Raw genomic sequence first — 19,401 nt, forward strand, 5'->3', positions numbered from 1 at the left:
TAGAGGAGTTGGCAAGAACAATGCTAAATGAGGGTGGATTACCAAAATATTTTTGGGCTGATGCAGTTAGCACAGCTTGTTATGTTTTAAATAGGATCTTAATTCGTCCTATTTTAAATAAAACTCCTTATGAGCTTTTAAAAGGAAGAAAGCCAAACTTGTCACATCTTCACGTATTCGGTTGTAAGTGTTTTGTTTTGAATAATGGTAAGGAAAATATTGGGAAGTTTGATGCAAAAGCGGATGAAGGTATCTTTCTTGGATACTCACAATCAAGTAAAGCATATAGAGTATATAATAAGCGTTTACTTACTGTTGAAGAATCTGTCCATGTTTCTTTTGATGAGTCTTATCCGAAAAGTGTTGGAAAAGGTATTTCTTTTGATGACGCAGGTGTATCTACAGAAGACATACTCAAGGAAGTTGTTATGGAAACTGATCAGTCCAGAACAGTTGCCCATGAGAAGGAGGAAGATACTAGTCATGAAGAAGATGAGGAAGAAAGGACAGCTGAAGTGAATGACCTTCCACCAGCTTGGAAATCTTCAAAAGACCATCCTATTGACAACATCTTGGGAGATATTTCAAAGGGAGTAATGACTCGTTCTAAGATAAGTAATTTTTGTTCTCACTTCGCTTTTGTTTCACAAGTAGAACCTAAAAATGCCAAAGAGGCCTTGATTGATGAATGTTGGCTAATGGCCATGCAAGAAGAGCTTAATCAATTTAAAAGAAATGACGTTTGGGAACTTGTCCCTCGTCCGCGAGATCATCATATCATAGGTACTAAATGGGTTTTTAGAAATAAGCTTGATGAAAACGGAGTGATAACTAGGAACAAGGCACGTTTAGTAGCACAAGGGTATAACCAAGAGGAGGGCATAGACTATGAGGAAACTTATGCTCCAGTTGCTCGCCTTGAAGCTATACGTCTCTTGCTTGCCTATGCGTGTTCTAATAATTTTAAGCTTTACCAAATGGACGTAAAGAGTGCGTTTCTAAATGGTGTCATAAATGAAGAGGTATATGTCTCACAACCTCCTGGTTTTGAGAATGCTGAAAATCCAGATTATGTTTACAAATTAAAACGAGCTTTGTATGGTCTTAAACAAGCCCCTCGGGTTTGGTATGAAAGGCTTAGAAAATTTCTAATTGATCATGGATATTCAAGAGGTAAAGTGGATAATACTCTCTTTATTAAACACAAGGGAAAGCACATTCTTTTAGTTCAAGTTTATGTAGACGATATAATTTTTGGTTCAACTAACACACACTTGGTCGAAGAATTTTCTAAGGTTATGCAGGGTGAATTTGAGATGAGTCTTATGGGGGAGCTGAATTACTTCCTAGGTCTTCAGATAAAGCAACTTGATGAGGGTACAGCAGTATGTCAAACAAAGTACTGCAGAGAACTACTCAAGCGCTTTGGAATGAACGACTCAAAATCAATTGACACCCCTATGCCTACCAACGGAAATCTAGATAAAGATGAGCATGGTAAGAGTGTAGATGTCAAAAAGTTTAGAGGTATGATTGGGTCTCTTCTGTATCTTTCTGCTTCTAGACCTGACATCATGTTTAGTGTTTGTATGTGTGCACGATATCAATCAAATCCTAAGGAATCACACCTGAAAGCTGTTAAGCGTATACTTAGATATCTTCATGGAACATCTAAATATGGGCTTTGGTATTCCAAAGGAAGTGATTATAGCTTAATAGGTTACTCCGATTCTGATTTTGCTGGCTGCAAATCAGATAGGAAAAGCACGAGTGGTACATGTCACTTGTTTTCAAACTCCTTGGTAAGTTGGCATAGCAAAAAGCAGGTATCTGTGGCTTTGTCAACTGCAGAGGCTGAGTACGTTGCAGCCGGTAGTTGTTGCGCTCAGATTTTGTGGCTAAAGCAACAACTACAAGACTTTAACATTCAACTCAAACGTATTCCAATAAAATGTGACAACACTAGTGCCGTAAACCTTACTAAAAATCCTCTTTTACACTCACGCACTAAACACATAGAGATTAGACATCACTTTCTTCACGATCATGTTGAAAAAGAAGACGTTGTATTTGAGCATGTTGATACTAAAAACCAGCTTGCTGACATTTTCACTAAACCTTTGGAAACGGAACCGTTCTTCAACATTCGTCGTGAATTAGGGATCTTAGATCTCTCTCCATTGTTGTCTTAAGCATGTTTGTTATTATTTATATTATGCCTCACCTTGGTTGATGAGATTTGTTTTAGATTTCATTTATACCTCACAAGGTTACATCAATAGAGATAATATCACTCCTTTCTATATCTCTTTTAGAACTATGTGATTGTGTATGTTAGAACAAAATTCCTTATTTTCGTTTATGTGAATTTCTTTGCATATATTGTTTGAACATTAATATCTGATTTGTGAATTATACTTGGGCATCATTATCATGACATACTTCATAATGCATAACCATACTGCATAAAAATTAATTAAAATTTGGTTTGGCATCAGTATGTATCGATTCAAAGATGTATGTATCGATTCATGTCTTCTTCATTTCACATTTGTCAAAATTGGTTCAGTATGTATCGATTCATTCGTCGTTTGTATCGATACATAAACCTTTTTAAAAACAAAAAAACTCGTGACATGGATCGATCCATTCCCATATGTATCGACACATACTGATTGTTTTTGGATTAAATGCATTTTATTTCACTCATGGATCGACACATCAGCAATTCTTATCACATCTTTTCACAAACTTGGTATCAGCAGTTCCCCTACCTCTCAAAACCCGCGGCTAACCCTAATCTCCTTCATCATCATTCTCTCCAAAACCCCAAATTCATCTCACTTTTCTTCAATTTTTCATCACCATGCCTCCAAGAATCATTCCGGCTAGAGCAAGGGGAAAAGGAAAAGGAAAGGAACCGGTTGGCACTTCTCAGCAGTTACCAGAAATTCCTCCTAATGCCTTAGATTTGCTTCATCCTGCAATTGCTACTGAGTTTGAGGATTCTTTCAAGACAAGGTTAGTTATGAAACTCCATGTCTTCGATAAACATGATGCTATTCATCTACATCTCAATGATGTGGTTGAACTCCTTAATGCACAAAAACTTGGTTTATTTTTTACTACAAAGGATGATTACCATGAGGATTTTATCCGTGCATTTTATGCTGGCTTACAATCTGGTAAAGGATATATGCTTAAGTGTTCTATTGGTGTCAGAACCTATACTTTTGAGGCTGCTGATTGGGAAACAGTGTTTCAATTTCCACTTCCGTCGCATAATTTCAAGACTTGGCATGACTTGAAGTTTGATACTGACTTTAACCTGAAGGAGTTTACTCTATCTATCTTGAAATTGGACAGACCGATGGGTGAGGATGAACAGGTTACGTCTGGTATGATTAAGAAAATTCCTCGTATACTTCATTGGATTATCTCGCACATTCTGCGTCCAGCAAACAGTGGACATTCTAGGTTAGACAGGGCAGGCATTCATCTCTTGTATATTCTTCAAAATAAGGTTCCCTTGAATTGGGCAAATTACTTTGTGAAGCGTCTCTTTTTCGTGCGTAACAGTGCCAAGAATGTTGCTCTTGGTTATGCGTCTCAAATCATGAAAATTCTTACGTTCTGGAATGTTGCAATCCCTTTAGTTCCTCTCATATCACCATCTGCTGCTCAAGAGTTTGACTCTTCCACTTTATCTCATATGGGATATCGGTGGGACAAGGAACGTCAATGTTTCTATTTCTTTGAAAGGAAATCCAAAACAAGGATCTATAATTTTGATGTGCCTTCTGAACGAATTCATGTAGTTGAAGACCAACCTGATGAAGAAATGCATGATGTGAACGAAGCAGATGTGCCTGCAGCTGATGACAATGCTGGTTGGGGTGATTGGGTGCCACAAAGGTGGTCTCCAACCAACTATGTACCTGAACCAACGGTTCCTCCGTTCTCCGGCGGTGCTTCATCTTCAACACCTATTGCGCACCTAACTCAAATGCTTTAACAAATGGAGCTTGCCAACCAAGAACGTCATGAAGAGGCACGGTCTTGGCATGTACAACAAAGTGAGTGGCATAAGGAGCATCGGGAGTGGCATGACGATCATACACGAATGTACCATAACCAACACTCTTGGCACACGGACTTGGTTAAGTGGCACCAAGTCTTCTACAATGAAATGTCTGGTTTTATGGACGACTGCCGTGCCAATCCTGGTATTATGGACAGATTCAGAAGTGTTGAAGTTCAGGACCGGTTCAGGCACTACACCTTCATGGGCCACAATCCAGATGCAATGCCTCCTCCTCCACCTCCGCCAAGCCTCAGAGATCCTGATAGAGATGACGAGGAGTCCTGTGGTGGCTATAATCCACATTAAACCATCATCATTTCATTTCACTGCATTTCATTGCATGTTGCTTGAGTTTTTTTTCTTTTCAGATTATTTGCACCTTATATGTCTTGGCTTATGTAATTTTTAAATACTTTCTACTAGTTAAATGCTTATTTCCTTCTGCTTACTTCTGGTGTTATTGCCCTTATTTGTCATTCTTTGTGAGTGATTCTTTACTTTTTAAGCTTCCTTCTTTGTGATTGTTAGCTTCTTTATCATTTTTGATGTGTCCTGCTACAACATGTTGCCTTGATAAAACTGTTTTTTTCTTCTTTTTTATGTTGACAAAGGGGGAGAAATGCATATGTTGACAGATATGCACAAACTCAGGGGGAGTATCACACATCTTGCTAAAAATTTGCCATCATCAAAAAGGGGGAGTTTGTGAGCAAATTCTTTACTTTAAATAAGTTTTGAATGATAGCAAATTGTGTGATCATTGTCTAATTGTTGGTTGTGCATTATTTTACATGTTTCATTTGTGTTTTTAGCCTATACTATTGTTTCGTGTCTATACATAAAGATCCACATTGATACATTTCTTAAAAGAACTCATAAAAACTGTTTTGTGTCAGTATGTATCGATACATGTTCATCTGCATCGATACATAAATTTGTTTTAAATCATAAAACGTTTTTGCTTCAGTATGTATCGATACATACGAGCTTTGTATCGATACATGCTTAGTTAAAATGTTCTATGTATCGATACATACGAGCTTTGTATCGATACATGCTTAGTTAAAATGTTCTATGTATTGATACATACGAGCTTTGTATCGATACATGCTTGTATTAATTCTCTAAAATTAATCAAAGCTACAGTATGTATCGATGCATAATCTTTTGTATCAATACATAATTCTGTTTTGTCTACTAACAACTTCTGTCTTTCACATATAAGAAGTATTTTGACAGCTCAGAAGAAAATAGTACGAATTCATAAGTGAAAAACAGTTGTAACACAAATCAAAGGAGTATGTAGCAGCAATTGTTTTTGAGCAGTTAGAAACCTGAAAGAGACTTCATCTTCTTCATCTTCTCAATCTCTTTTCTTCAAGAACATCAACACATAATCATTCTTGTTCTTTGGATTAAAGGATCAACGAGATAACCTTCAGTGGAACGATCAAGGATCTAGCTGAGGTGTTCAGTGGAACGATCGAGGATCTAGCTGAGTTGAAGGTTGAAGGGGGTTTCGAGGAAAAACCAAATGGTTTGTCCTTCAAGAACTGGAGTGTTCTTGCGGGTTTGTTAGTCACGTTTGCAGAACAGATTCAGCCGTAACGTAGGGTTTGGAAATTGGGTAATTTCGCAAACAGGTCGTGGAACCGGTGAATTGTTTGCAATTTCTTGCAGGAAATTCTTGATCGAGCTCAGATCAAGTGGAGGTTTTATACAAGAAGAAGATCTTGGGATTTAGATTTCTGTCTTTGTATTGTAACCTTGTATCAACGAATTCGGCATTATTGATAACAACAGTTCTCAATTTCATTTGAAATTGAGAGGGAGACGTACCCACACGCGAGGACGACAGTGGGGAACTTCCTTACCAAATCTCTGCGTATCGTATTCTTTCCTTATCTATCTTTACGTTTTCAACAGTTTTGTGATTTCAGTTGGTGTATTGTGGCTGTACATTTCGTGATACAATAGTGGCAAGAAAACTTCTTTATCTAAACTCCACCATTGTTCATCATTGATCACATACACACCAAATGTTTGACAAAACTGTCAGCTGAGTTTTATTCATTGGAATTAGAATTTAGTGATAAGTGCATTTGATTTGATAATATTCTGGTGTTAATAATCTCTATCGTTCCTATTCAAATCCAGCAATAAATTCGCATGTCCGGTTTTCTAGTAGCGGTTCAGATTAGACGGAAGTCGATTCGGGACTGTAATTTTCCGCTAAGTTTCAATAACTCTGATAAGATTTTTTAAATCCGTTTATTTAAAAGAGGTGATCTATTCACCCCCCCCCCCTCTCTCGATCACTAGCCACACCGTCTAACACTTCTTTCGCTGATTCAACATCACTAACCTTTTCCAAAATTGTCAGAATCAACATATTGATGAATTATAAAGAGATCTTTATAATCTTTCTTCTTTAATTCTTTATGTGCAGTCTTTTCTTCATCCGTCGCATTTGCTGCAAGTGGTGTCACTCCCTCCTTCACAAGATCCCAAAGATCTTGACAGCAAAAGACAACATTTATCTGCTTGCACCAATTCTCGTAATTCTGATTCTTCAGAATTGATAGACTCGCTGGAAAATGCCCCGTTCGGACGATTTATCATGTTATGCTTCCAAGAATCGTTCAACTAGTGCTCTAGATATCAGATGTTGGAATTAAACCCAAAACTTTGAGTAATTCCGAGTCAATCTTATTGAACAATATTCAATCAACCGATCAAATTCCCACTTGTTTTTCACTTTTCACTCGAGTGAATCAACCAACCTTGGTTGCAATATTGTATCGCTACACAATAATGATAAAAAAAAGAAAAGAAAGTTGAATAAGAAAGAAGATTAGGGTTTGACGGAAATTGGGGAAGAAGATGATTTATGCAGAGTCTCTCTGCCCACAGCCTGTGGAAAATCTTGTTAATTTTGCAACTGCAAGTGATTACAAGATTTTTATGAAAATAGGGGTTACTCCCTCTATTTATAATTGAGTTAACTTGCTCCCTAAACTAAAGCCCAGAAAATTAAAAAGACCCAAAATACCTATTTTGGTCTAAGTCGAAATCCTGTGTCAAGCAACCTACTTCGAAACTTCGACATCTAATACAACTCGACACACACTACATGTTTCGACATGTCCTTGTTTCTGTCGAGTACCACCTGCTTCAACACAAGGAATTACAATTCAACAAACACCAATAAATTTGATTATAGTTGCATGAATTAAAACATTATATAAATATTAATGAAGAGAGTTTATATCATATCTTTTGAAGCCTTTATATATCAATGTGTGTGCTCTCAATTGATATTAAATGCTAATAATTATTAGTTAAATTTCAATAATTATTAGGATAAAATCTTCCTCTCATTCTTTCTCAAATATTGATGAATAAGTATGTGATAATGTTCCTATCTTTTTTTTCATATATCTCAAGACATACTTATAAAGAAATCGGAGAAAGACTTACCCGTTACAATGAATTCATCGTATTAATTTAAATTGGAATAATAATTTAAATGATACTCTTTCACTAAAGAGTTATAATGATTTTCATATTAAATAAAACTTAAATAATCATGAAAAATTACTATAATTCTATCTATACTATTCAAATATATTTACCATGTGATGAACAAGCACAATAACAGAATTTTAATTGTAACTCTTTTGATTTATATTAAAAACAACATTCATTTCATATGATAGGCAGAAACAAATACAATAATTAAACAACAACACAAGCAATTACAACAAATTAAATAACATCACAAACAAATACAACACATAAACAATATAACTATGCGATTACAATTATCAAAATAATTTTGTGAGAAGTATACATCATCATGTGAGCGTCTCTGTCAGTTTTAACATTGATCCAAAAACGAACTTCTTCATTTTGGTTGAACATGGTATCAAGTCATTGAGTTCTTCTGATCATTTCATCATCTACAATTTCTCCATCTAACCAACGGTTCAAGGTCCTGTTAAGATGTTCGAACATATCTATATTCCAAAGTCAGATCTTCATCGGAGGTTGCACTGCTGAAAAAATTAAATCGACATTTCTCTTGTGAATATAAGGACACAAGTATGAATATGAAGACATTTTAAAGAAAAATGGAAGGAGAATGAAGGAAAATGGAAGGAGATAGTAAGAAGTTATGTGAAAAATTATGGGAGGGTGATGTTGTGTATTTATAGATGGAGTGGTGGTGCAGTAGTCACATGTATTGACGTACACATAAAGTGAATTATGTATGTGTCACGCCTAGTGGCACCATGGTCATGGATGCGTCGGTGCATGTGGCACCAATGAATAACAGTTTCATTGGATGTGTCAATGCACCTGCCGTCTATGTTAAATATTTTTGAAAAATTAGTTATTTTAGTAAATATTTTTAAACAATGATTATTTTAGAAATTAAATTTAAAAATTAGATTATTTTTGAAAAAAAAATCACTAAAAGCAATTATGATTGCAGAAATGAAGAAATTCGAGAGAACCAAAGAAAATTGATACTCACATACAACACCATTGATATATTCTTAAACAAATATATGATATATTGATGAAGACCATCGAACAGGTGCATTCGGTGATGCGGTGGTTTAGTGTAATTTATATATACTTTTTTTTAAATGTTCATTGGACATAATGTAAATTATATGACATTATGTTAAAATTTTAATTATTTTTAAATTTGATCTATTTTTAAACTTTTGAGTTGGACCGAGTTTGAGTTATCAAGTTGAATTTAATTGTTTGTGAATTTTAAAATTAGAATTAGAATTTTTTTTTATAAAAAACTCGAGTCGAATTTTAAACTGATTCAAATTCAGCTTATTTTCAACAATTTTTTAATCTAAACATTACTTTCTCCGATTTTTCTTCTTTTACTTTATACTCTCTCATTTCCCATTGGTTTTTATGACTCTATAATTGGGTACATTTTTTCTGAATAATAATCTTAATGTCAACTTATTTTGCAATTGAGATCATGGTTCCATTGAAACCAAAGAGATGGAGAGAGAAAGAAATGAAAATAGAGATAGGAAGCAGTGTTGCTTCTCTTAAATAACTAATTTTGATACATACTCACTTTCTTGAGTTGTTATTTTTCCATTGATAAGGATCTAAGATTGTATTCTATCTAAAAAATTTGCATCCATTGCTTCCATTCCCCCACAAGTGTCTACCTAAACAACAAAGTATCACCCAAACTTAACATGTTTGTTCTTGTGTTTTAAAGTTAATTTGTTTATCAACTAATTCTAGGACCCCAAAGTCTCCTATTAAATGCACATTTTGTTCATCAACTTCAATAGCTATGTTGAGATCCAAAGAGAGGCATGTTTTTTTCTCCTCCAACTTATCAACATATGAAGAACTTGTTTCACAACTGAAAATCACAATAGCATCCTTGAGAGATAGAGATTCACCACCACAAGGAAGTGTTATACTTCCATTTTCAATTGCTTTTCTAATACCCTTTTGAGTAAAGTAATCAACTTGCTCAAAATCTTCCATGTAGAATACCCTATGAGGATTCTCATTCATTGCTTCACCAAATCTTTGCATGTAACTACTACCAAACTCATCTCTTAGCCTTTTCTTTTTGGATTCTTCACTTCCTTTGCAAGAGAAACTACTTATACCAATGGTGACAAAGTCATTGTAAGAGCCAAAAACAACTTTTGCTAGCTCTTTTGAGATTAGTTCTTTAGGTTGAGAATCATCACCAAGAAACAACATCCATGTTTCTTGTTTACCATCTCTCTTCACTAAGTAGTTATCTTTGTCTCCTCCTTTTCTCATTCCTGACCTGCAAAGAAGGACAGTGCTTGCAATCTCTTTAGTTAGTGTTTTCTTTTGGTTTGGAACCTTTTTCTCTAATGCATCACATAAAATCTTCATATTCTCATCATTGAGTTCATTCAACATTTGTGACCTCTTCAAACCATCAACTTCATCACTTGAAGAAGCTGAGTTGGGGCTAGAGTTTGGATTTGACAAAAAGTCTTGCTTAGGGACACTTTGTGGCATGAACATTATTAGATTTCCTTCAATGCAATCATCACTGATATTCTCACTCTCAGTCTCAGTGTATAACTCACATTCTTTATTCCACTGCTTAGCATTTTTCTGATTCACAAGACAAAAATGTAGAGATTAGAAACATTAGCTTCAAGATTTTTAATTACCTAATAATACTTTATAATGGTATTCTCCGCATGGTTTTAATTTAGGGTTGCGGTCGCAGATGTGATTGCGGTTGCAAGAGTATCGATTGCATTCATTGCGATTGTTGCAATGCAAATTGCGGGTGTTCTGATGTGAACTTTAATTGGGAGGTGTTTCAAATACACAGTTAAAAAATACTTGATGTTAAGATTTTCCATTACATAGGAATAGGAAGTATATCGAGTTTTAAAGTTCTGAAATTTTGAGTTTTGATGAAAATATTTGAAAAAATATATGCGAAATGGTCTAATGCGGTTTTATTTCACACCGCAATTATGGACAGATGCGGTTATAAAGACTACTGCATCACAAAATATTGCGGCTATAATTGGACTTGCGGACTGCAATTTAAAACCATGTGTCTACTAACTAAACTAAACATGGTTATGATAACAAACCTGATTTTCTATTGTTTGAACCCTCTCTTCCTTGCAATTTTGGAGCCATGTTGGCAAAACTATATGCTTGCTCACTTTGACTCCATCTTCAAAAGATTCATCCTTGAATTTCACTTTGCTTCTCTCCTGAGCTTGAAAATTACTGAAACAATGTAAAACAGTTAAAAGAGATATAACAACATTAAGTCATGTTTGGATAAACAACTTAATTAAGCGCTAATACCGTAATTGCTTGGAAAATAAGTTACCTATCAAGACTTAAAGTAAGGTTGAGGCTACCCACACAAGTTGTAAAATGGTCTATAGAACCATCAGGTTGATTAAAAGATCTTGACGAGGACACATCATTACCACCATGAACTTGTGGCTTATAAGTGTTGTCCTTGGAATGGCTTATAAGTGCTTGTTCAACCTTGGTTTTAACAAATGTGCTAGAGAAACCAGCTTCTCTCATAACTCTACTAATACAAGGATCATCAAGAATAGATATTATCAACTGTTGAACCTCAATCTTCAAGGCTAAGATAGACTGTTGCTGGCTCTCAATAGAAGTAGCGCGGCGCTGGTGTCCTTGAGCGCGCTTGAACGTCGCAATCAAGGAATTTGAAAGTGAAGGAGATGAATATTGAGGACTTGATATTGTCGATCCCGGCAAACGGTTGAGGGAGACGTTGAAGCAAATCTCTAGTGCTTTGAATTGGAGAGGATGAGAATGGCATTGGAGACATGCTTTGTGGAGAAGACTAGTGGGATTTGAAAGCATGATAGTAGCAAGGTGAAGAGGAGTCACTTGTGAATGACCTCTTCTTGTTGCTAGATTAATAGCTTGTTTGACAAGAGTTTCAGTCTCTTGTGTTAAAGCTTGCAACTGTGTACTGCAAATTCTTAATCTCATCTCTTGACACTTTTGGTTCAATGAAGTTTATTCATTTGGAATGAAACTTGTATGCAGATATATGCAGATTGAGTTTTGTGCCTTTCTTGTAAGTGAGGGAAGTTTTTGGCTTTTGCATGTGATGTGATGTGATGAAACTTTTTGTTTCTCTCTCTTGATCTGATATATATATAAAGTTGTGTATGGATTATCAAAAGCTGCTTGTGTTGAACTATAAAAAATGTTGCAAAGCAAGACACTTTGAACACAAGGAATGGAATAATTGCTTTTGGCATGAATAAGCTCAAAACTTGATGATGAAAAGACAAAGAGAAAAGAGGGTGAGGAAAAAGAGTAGGGTATGTATTGTAAGCTGCCAATAACAAGGTAATGAGAAAAAGGAGAAGAGGAAGGGCTGTCTGTTTGAATGGAGAGTGGCTGCCTTTTCTTTTTGTCTAATCTCGAGGAGAGGAGGGAATAATCTTTGAATGATTGATAGAATAAGATCCACTAAATCAAATTTTAAAAAAGGGGTTTACATCAAACCAATGTCTTGAAATAGTACTAAGTCACAATTCATCTACTACAATGATGGGAAATCATGTCATGTGAATGTGACACACAAGTGTAGGAACACATTAAGCTTTGTTCTGCATGTTAACCAAACTGAAGAACAATTTATGATTATGATTATTGAGATCAACCTTGTTGGTTGATCAGATGGATGGGAAAGACGGTGGCGTCTGTCGTCATGTCTACTACGATTGTGATATGTTCAAAACATGTATACATGTTTGTTAATGATAAGAAAATATTGTTGAGAAATGCTCACACGACTCAGTTCACCTCTAAAAAGACTATACTCAAAGATGTTATATTTACTCTAAAAATTAGGAAGAATGTTATTTCTAAATTTTTCTTGAATAATATTGGATTTTAAATGGTTTTAAAATGGTATTTTTGTTGAGAAATGATTCGCCATTATTTAAAATGGTATTTTTGTTGGGAAATTGTATGCCACGACATATTTTAATTCAATGTTGACATGAATAAATTGAAAATTCAGTTTATATATTATGTGATTTTTTGTATTTGGTATTCTAAACTCTATCATGTAAATAAATAAATAATTTTTATTAATTTCAAAATTAACGGTTAAGAAAATAAATAAAAAATGATTTTTATAGTCAAGCAAAAATAGCAAAAACTCCCATTAATATGTTGTTAGAGAATATGACCTTTAGTTTGATGAAACATTAAATATAAATAAAAAATATTATTTTATTATTTTGATTATACCTATGTATATCTTATAAAAGATAAAAATGTATATTCTTGAGAAAATTTATATCCTTGTGAAGTTCTTCATTTAGAAGAAGAACCGTAATAGAAAACAGAAGAAAGAGGAAGGAAAGCAAATGTGGATCAATTAAAATTGAAATTGAATAAAGTTTAAGTTAGTTACAGGATGTCATATATGGCATGTAAGCATAACTAAATATAACTAACAAGTCTAACAAACTCTATTAATCTGTAATAGCAAGTTAAGAAGTGTATGATAAGCTAGAGAGATGACTTGTGGGGTACGTTATAGGTTATGACAATTAGTTTTGGCAAGTTGCTTTAATTGTAAAATACAAGTTCAACACCCCTCCCCTCTTATGCTAAGCATGGTAGACGTGTGGCATGTTGAGCTTGGTAAAGAAATCATCAATTTGAGCCTTGGTGTGAACCGGAAGAAGCTTGACCATTCCTTTTTGAATTCTTTTTCAAATAAAATGGAAATCAATTTCAAGATGTCTTGTTCTCTCATAGAAGACGGGTTTGATAGCAATGTGTATAACACTTTGATTATCACAATATAAAATTTAAGGTTTGATGCAATTAACTTCTAATTTTTCAATTAATGAAACCAACCATTGAAGCTTACAAGATCCAAAAGAAAATGTTCTATATTCTGCCTCATAGGAACTTATGGAAATTGTACGTTGTTTCTTGACTCTCCAAGAAATCAAGGAAGGACCAAGGAAGAAGCAATAACCACTAGTAGATCTCTTAGTGTCAATGAACCCTATTTAATTTGTTCTAGTGAAATCAAGTAATATGAGTTGTACGTCTCTTATAAATAATAAGTCTCGACCTGGTGAACCTTTGAGATATTTTATGACTCTTCATGCATTTTCATAATGTGTAATGATAGGTGAAGTAAGGAATTGGGTGAGTTATTGAGTGACAAAACAATATTGAGTCTTTTAGTGGTTAGGTAAATGAATTTTTTCATTAGTCTTCTATAACTTGCAACATATTCAAAAGGTGTTGAGGATTCTTGGTGTAGATTTATTGAGGGATTAAGTGGTGTCATGGCATGTTTAATTTTGAACTAACTGTACAAAATTTTCTTAATTCTATCAAACTCATGAAGAGAATTTTCTACTAGAATCACATTGTGATAGGAATGAATCGGACCCCACAAGTGATGATGGGGATGTGTTAGTTAACAAAGATAATTTTGGGTCTAAACAGTGGAGGGTATATGTGAGAAAGAATAAAAAAGGCCCAGTTAATTAGTATTCTCCAAATAAATAGGAGTATCAGTTAGTTTGTTAGTATTTCTAAATAAATAGGAGTTAGTTTAGTATTCACCATATAAATAGGAGTGTATGGGCAGTAGCTAGGTATGCTATTATTTTCTGTTTTTCATATTAGGGTTTGGGCAGTAAGAGAATTGTGTTCTCTAACTGAGGAGCAATAGCTCTGAAACTTCTTTTTTGTTTTCATATTCATTAATAAAATAATTTTCTCCATTCTATTCTACCTTTCCTTTGTTCTATCAATTGGTCCGACCTACCGGATTCATGCAAACCAGAATGGCGGAGAGAATTACTGCAGTTGAGGAACACTTGGGACGTGTGGAAACTAGTATTGAGGATTTGCGTACTTTCATTGTTGCGGAGATTCAACGGGCGATGGTGAATCGTGAATCACCTCAGTCAAGCGGTACAACGGTTACCTCACCGTTGGATGAGTTTCGTTTGTCTGCAAAGAAGGTGGAGTTGCCAGCATTTACCGGTGACGATCCGGTGGCGTGGATCGCTCGTGCTGAGACATACTTTGAAGTACAACGAATCTCTCAGGATGTTCGTATTCAGTTGACAAAGTTAAGTATGGAAGGCCCTACTATCCATTGGTTTAACCTATGGCGTGATTCAACAGAGGAATTGTCATGGGAGAACCTCTGTGAAGCAATGATGGCGAGCTTTGGAGGAAGGCGTTTGGAGAACCCCTTCGAAGAACTCAAGGAATTGAAGCAATCTGAGACGGTGGAGGATTACATCGCCGAATTTGAATTGTGTTCATCTCAGTGTGGAAGGTTACCAAAACAACAATTTCTGGGCTATTTTATTGGTGGTTTATGTCACGACATCCGTTCTCGGGTAAGAACATTCAAGTCGCACAACCGGTATGTGGCGATGCAATTGGCACGTGATGTGGAACGTGAATTTGCTGAAAATTCAGGCCATGGATCTGGTTCACGTTATAAACCGGGTCATGGATATTGGACAAAATCTCAAAAACCTAATTGGGCTTTTCGCGAAGGGGAAGGAAAGGGATCTGCAATTCAGACCCAGACTAATAACTATTTGGGCAAAACGCGTACTGGTTCGGGTTCGGAATCTCAAACCGGGTCAACACGCCCTACTAATTCTACAGCATCTTCTCGCCCAAATTTAGGTGACAATTTGTGTCGTCATTCTCATGGTGTCCGCCATCTACCAAGTGCAGAGGTTAATGAGCGTCGTGCGAAAGGACTCTGTTTTCGTTGCAACGAACGATGGGATCCTCTCCATCAATGTGCAACAAAACAGTTACGATTGATTATCTTGGGGGATGATGAAATTGTCAACAATGAAGGAGAGATTGTCGTGTTAGAGGCTGAGTCGGAAGAAGAGCTCACACAAGAGGAATTAGAATGTAAAACTATGGGACTGTATGGTGTATCCACTAATCTAAACCAGGTCCGGACGATGAAATTGGAGGGATGTTTACAAGGTGCATCTATTCTGGTTCTTATTGACAGTGGAGCCACACATAATTTCATATCCCCTAAGGTGGTGGAAACCCTCGGATTGCCTATGGTGCCTTCTAATCCCTTGGGTGTTAAGTTAGGAGATGGTCATCGTGTCCTAACTAGGGGTAGATGCAATGGAATTCAGCTGAACATGGGAGCGGTGCAGATTTGTTTTAATGCTTATGTACTGGAGTTAGGAGATGTGGATTTGATTTTGGGAGTTGTGTGGTTGGAAACTTTGGGGAAGGTGACCATGGATTGGAAAGAAATGTCTATGGTGTTCAACCATAAGGGCAATATGGTGAAATTACTTGGTCAAGCTGTAGATGATACGATGGCTACATTCCAAAGCATTATCACTCCTTCTCGAATGATAGCAGGCTGTGAATGGCCTACCTTGATGGAGGTGCTAGGATCACCGGTGTCACGTGTCTCTGATCATCAGACTAAGAAGTTGGGAGGATTGTTGGATCATTTTGTTATTGTGTTTAAAGAAATTCAGGGTCTTCCTCCGCCAAGAAACACTAGCCATTCAATTGAACTTTTACATGGTGCTGGTCCGGTAAGTGTGCGGCCCTATAGATATCCTCATTTACACAAGGATGAAATTGAAAAACAAATTCAAAGCCTAATGCAACAAGGTGTGGTGAGAAACAGCACCAGCGCTTTCTCTAGTCCCGTCATTTTGGTCAAGAAGAAGGATCAATCTTGGCGGATGTGTGTAGATTATCGGGCACTCAACAAGGTAACAATTCAAGACAAGTACCCTATTCCTGTTGTAGATGAATTGTTAGATGAGTTACATGGTTGTAGTTATTTCTCTAAGCTCGATCTTAAATCTGGTTATCATCAAATCTATATGAAGGAAGAGGATATTCATAAAACGGCTTTTCGGACTCATGAGGGTCACTATGAGTTTTTGGTAATGACGTTTGGCCTCACCAATGCTCCCGCAACCTTTCAATCGGTGATGAATGCAATTTTCAAGCCCTTTCTAAGGAAGTTTGTCCTGGTTTTTTTTATGATATCCTTGTATACAGTAGTAGTTAGGCTGATCATTTGCAACACTTGGAGGTGGTTCTTAATATTCTGAAGCAGCATCAGTTTGTGGCAAACCGGAAGAAATGTACCTTCGGTCAGCACCAAGTGGAATATTTGGGCCATGTCATTTCCAAAGCAGGGGTTGTTGTTGATCCTGCCAAGGTTAGCAGTGTGTTACAATGGCCGATTCCTAAGAATGTTAAAGGAGTGCGAGGGTTTTTGGGGTTAACTGGTTATTATAGAAAGTTTATAGCCAACTATGGAAAAATTGCTAAACCCTTGACAGAATTGACAAAGAAGGATGGTTTTAGCTGGAATGCGGCAGCGGCTGAAGCTTTTGAGAAATTAAAAGTAGTTGTTACAACTACCCCAGTTTTAGCCCTGCCTAATTTCAAGGTTCCATTTGAAATTGAATGTGATGCCTCAGGAAAAGGAGTTGGTGCAATGTTGTTGCAATCAAAACATCCCATTGCATATTTTAGCAAGGCTTTTGCATCATCGAGGTTATCTAAATCTGCCTATGATAAGGAGTTAATGGCTTTAGTGTTAGCTATTCAGCACTGGAGACATTATTTGTTAGGAAGGAGGTTTGTGGTTTATTCTGATCAAAAGAGCCTAAAACACTTGTTGCAACAACGTATTACTACGATAAATCAGCAAGAATGGATGGCTAAGTTGTTGGGTTTTGACTTTGGGGTGGTGTACAAGGTGGGAGTGGAAAATAACGAGGATGCAGAGTTGCAAACTATTAAATCCTACCCTATTTGGCAGCAGAGCAGCCAACTGCAACAAGAAGTATCAAATGATCCTTTGCTTAAAAATATTGTGGAGGCTATTCAAAAGGATCCTAATGCTAAACCTGGTTTTGCTTTAAAAGGCGGCATATTATTCTACAAAAATAGGTTAGTAATACCTGCTAGCTCACCACTTACTAAGGAGTTACTCAAAGATTTTCATTCGTCTCCGAGTGGGGGTCACTCCGGCTACCTACGCACTTATAGGAGAATGGCAGGAATTTTATATTGGCAAGGGATGGATGTTGGAGATGCTACCTGGGAAGAGGAACTGTTATTGAAGAGTCAATTCCCTGATTTGCGCCTTGAGGACAAGGCTAATGTTGTAAGTGGGGATGATGATAGGAATGAATCGGAACCCACAAGTGATGATGGGGATGTGTTGGTTAACAAAGATAATTTTGGGCCTAAACAGTGGAGGGTATATGTGAGAAAGAATAAGAAAGGCCCAGTTAATTAGTATTCTCCAAATAAATAGGAGTATCAGTTAGTTTGTTAGTATTTCCAAATAAATAGGAGTTAGTTTAGTATTCACCATATAAATAGGAGTGTATGGGGCAGTAGCTAAGTATGCTATTATTTTCTGTTTTTCATATTAGGGTTTGGGCAGTAAGAGAATTGTGTTCTCTAACTGAGGAGCAATAGCTCTGGAACTTCTTTTTTGTTTTCATATTCATTAATAAAATAATTTTCTCCATTCTATTCTACCTTTCCTCTGTTCTATCACATTGTCTACATTCACCAAAATAATTGTGAAAGAAGAATCCTTGTGAAGGGTGAAAAGAGAGTGGTTATATGTTGATTGTTTATACCATTGGTCAAGCAAGACTCCTATATGTGGATTTATTTGCTTGTAGGTACCGTCAAGTGGTGGAGTTTGTTAATGTCAAAGCTGCAATCAACTATTTGGTTTTGATGATGACAATATCTAATATCAAAAGGTATCTAGTGAAGTAATTTATCAAGTTATCATTCTAAATATGCTCTTGTTTAATTTCCTATAAGACTTACCTCTGACTGTGGAACCTTGTTTTGCAGGTGATATGCTTTTAACAAGGACATCAAACTTTTTTATGATGACTACTAATATATTATGATAAGTCAAGCATGAACAATTAAACGGATAAAGATGCAAACTTTATCATTAGGCTTTAAGGAACATGACTATCTGATGATGGCAATCAAATGGAAAGTAACTAAAGCCTCATCTCTAGCTACTCAAGCATGTGTCAACAAAAAGATAAGTATCTGGAAAATTCTTGAAGTAATGTGGTAATCTCCTAATTTAGTGAACAATTATAAAGGAAAATGACATTATCGTAAAAGCGCATGGCTAAAGCACGCACAAACCAAAATGTTTTTCAAAATGTTTATACCAAAGTGTCATACCCCAAAATTTGCCCATCAATAGTTCAAGACATTTTTCAGGGGCATTCCGACTCATTTTATGGCACTGATCTTAAAGGGACAAAGGCCCAACTCACGAATGGCCCAATCCAGAAAATGGCCCAAACTGGCCTGTTCGCTACACGCTCGCCTAGCGAACGTTATGTTCGCTACACGCTCGCCTAGCGAACGTTCGCTACACGCTCGCCTAGCGAAGCAAACGTTCGCTACCAGCTCGCCTAGCGAGGCTGACAGACAACAAAAAATTTCGGGCTTCGTTCTGAGCCCATTAGGTCATGAAAAAGGGCATTATAAATACCAGCACTTCAGTAATGAAAAAAAAAACGAAAAAAGGAGAGAGGAGAACTCTAGCAAGCAAACCCTAGCGCTTACCGACGGAAAACCCTAAAGGAAGCCCTGAAGGAAAAGCCGGCGGCGGCAAGGTCACTTCCGCTCAATTCGATCCGATCAGCCAATTCAAGGTTACCATTCGATTA

The 19,401-nt window shown here is 36.3% G+C and overlaps 2 protein-coding genes across 2 annotated transcripts; one reads left to right on the top strand and one right to left on the bottom strand.

Annotated features, from left to right (window-relative positions):
• Positions 1-9,174: 9,174 nt before the first annotated feature.
• On the bottom strand, positions 9,175-11,944 carry LOC127097580 (protein SMAX1-LIKE 3). Its single transcript, XM_051036081.1, has 3 exons — positions 10,989-11,944; positions 10,741-10,882; positions 9,175-10,243 (listed from the first exon to the last, which is right to left on the bottom strand). The coding sequence occupies exons 1-3, from the start codon at positions 11,633-11,635 to the stop codon at positions 9,323-9,325; spliced, it is 1,710 nt and encodes a 569-aa protein (XP_050892038.1). The 5' UTR covers positions 11,636-11,944; the 3' UTR covers positions 9,175-9,322.
• Positions 11,945-14,481: 2,537 nt separating this feature from the next.
• On the top strand, positions 14,482-17,978 carry LOC127093970 (uncharacterized). The gene is made up of 2 exons (XM_051032851.1): positions 14,482-16,695; positions 16,782-17,978. Exons 1-2 carry the CDS (start codon positions 14,482-14,484, stop codon positions 17,976-17,978), a joined length of 3,411 nt encoding a protein of 1,136 aa, XP_050888808.1.
• Positions 17,979-19,401: the final 1,423 nt, after the last annotated feature.

The sequence above is a fragment of the Lathyrus oleraceus genome, chromosome 6 (genome assembly GCF_024323335.1).
Source record: "Lathyrus oleraceus cultivar Zhongwan6 chromosome 6, CAAS_Psat_ZW6_1.0, whole genome shotgun sequence".
In the NCBI taxonomy this organism is placed as follows: Eukaryota; Viridiplantae; Streptophyta; class Magnoliopsida; order Fabales; family Fabaceae; genus Lathyrus; species Lathyrus oleraceus.

Excerpts from the sequence above, each read along its gene's own strand:
- LOC127097580 (XM_051036081.1), bottom strand. The coding sequence starts at position 11,635 with ATGAGATTAAGAATTTGCAGTACACAGTTGCAAGCTTTAACACAAGAG. Across the intron at positions 10,883-10,988 it reads CTTACTTTAAGTCTTGATAG|TAATTTTCAAGCTCAGGAGA; the intron begins GTAACTTATTTT and ends ACATTGTTTCAG. Across the intron at positions 10,244-10,740 it reads TTCAAACAATAGAAAATCAG|AAAAATGCTAAGCAGTGGAA; the intron begins GTTTGTTATCAT and ends CTTGTGAATCAG.
- LOC127093970 (XM_051032851.1), top strand. The coding sequence starts at position 14,482 with ATGGCGGAGAGAATTACTGCAGTTGAGGAACACTTGGGACGTGTGGAA. Across the intron at positions 16,696-16,781 it reads TTCTAAGGAAGTTTGTCCTG|CATCAGTTTGTGGCAAACCG; the intron begins GTTTTTTTTATG and ends ATTCTGAAGCAG.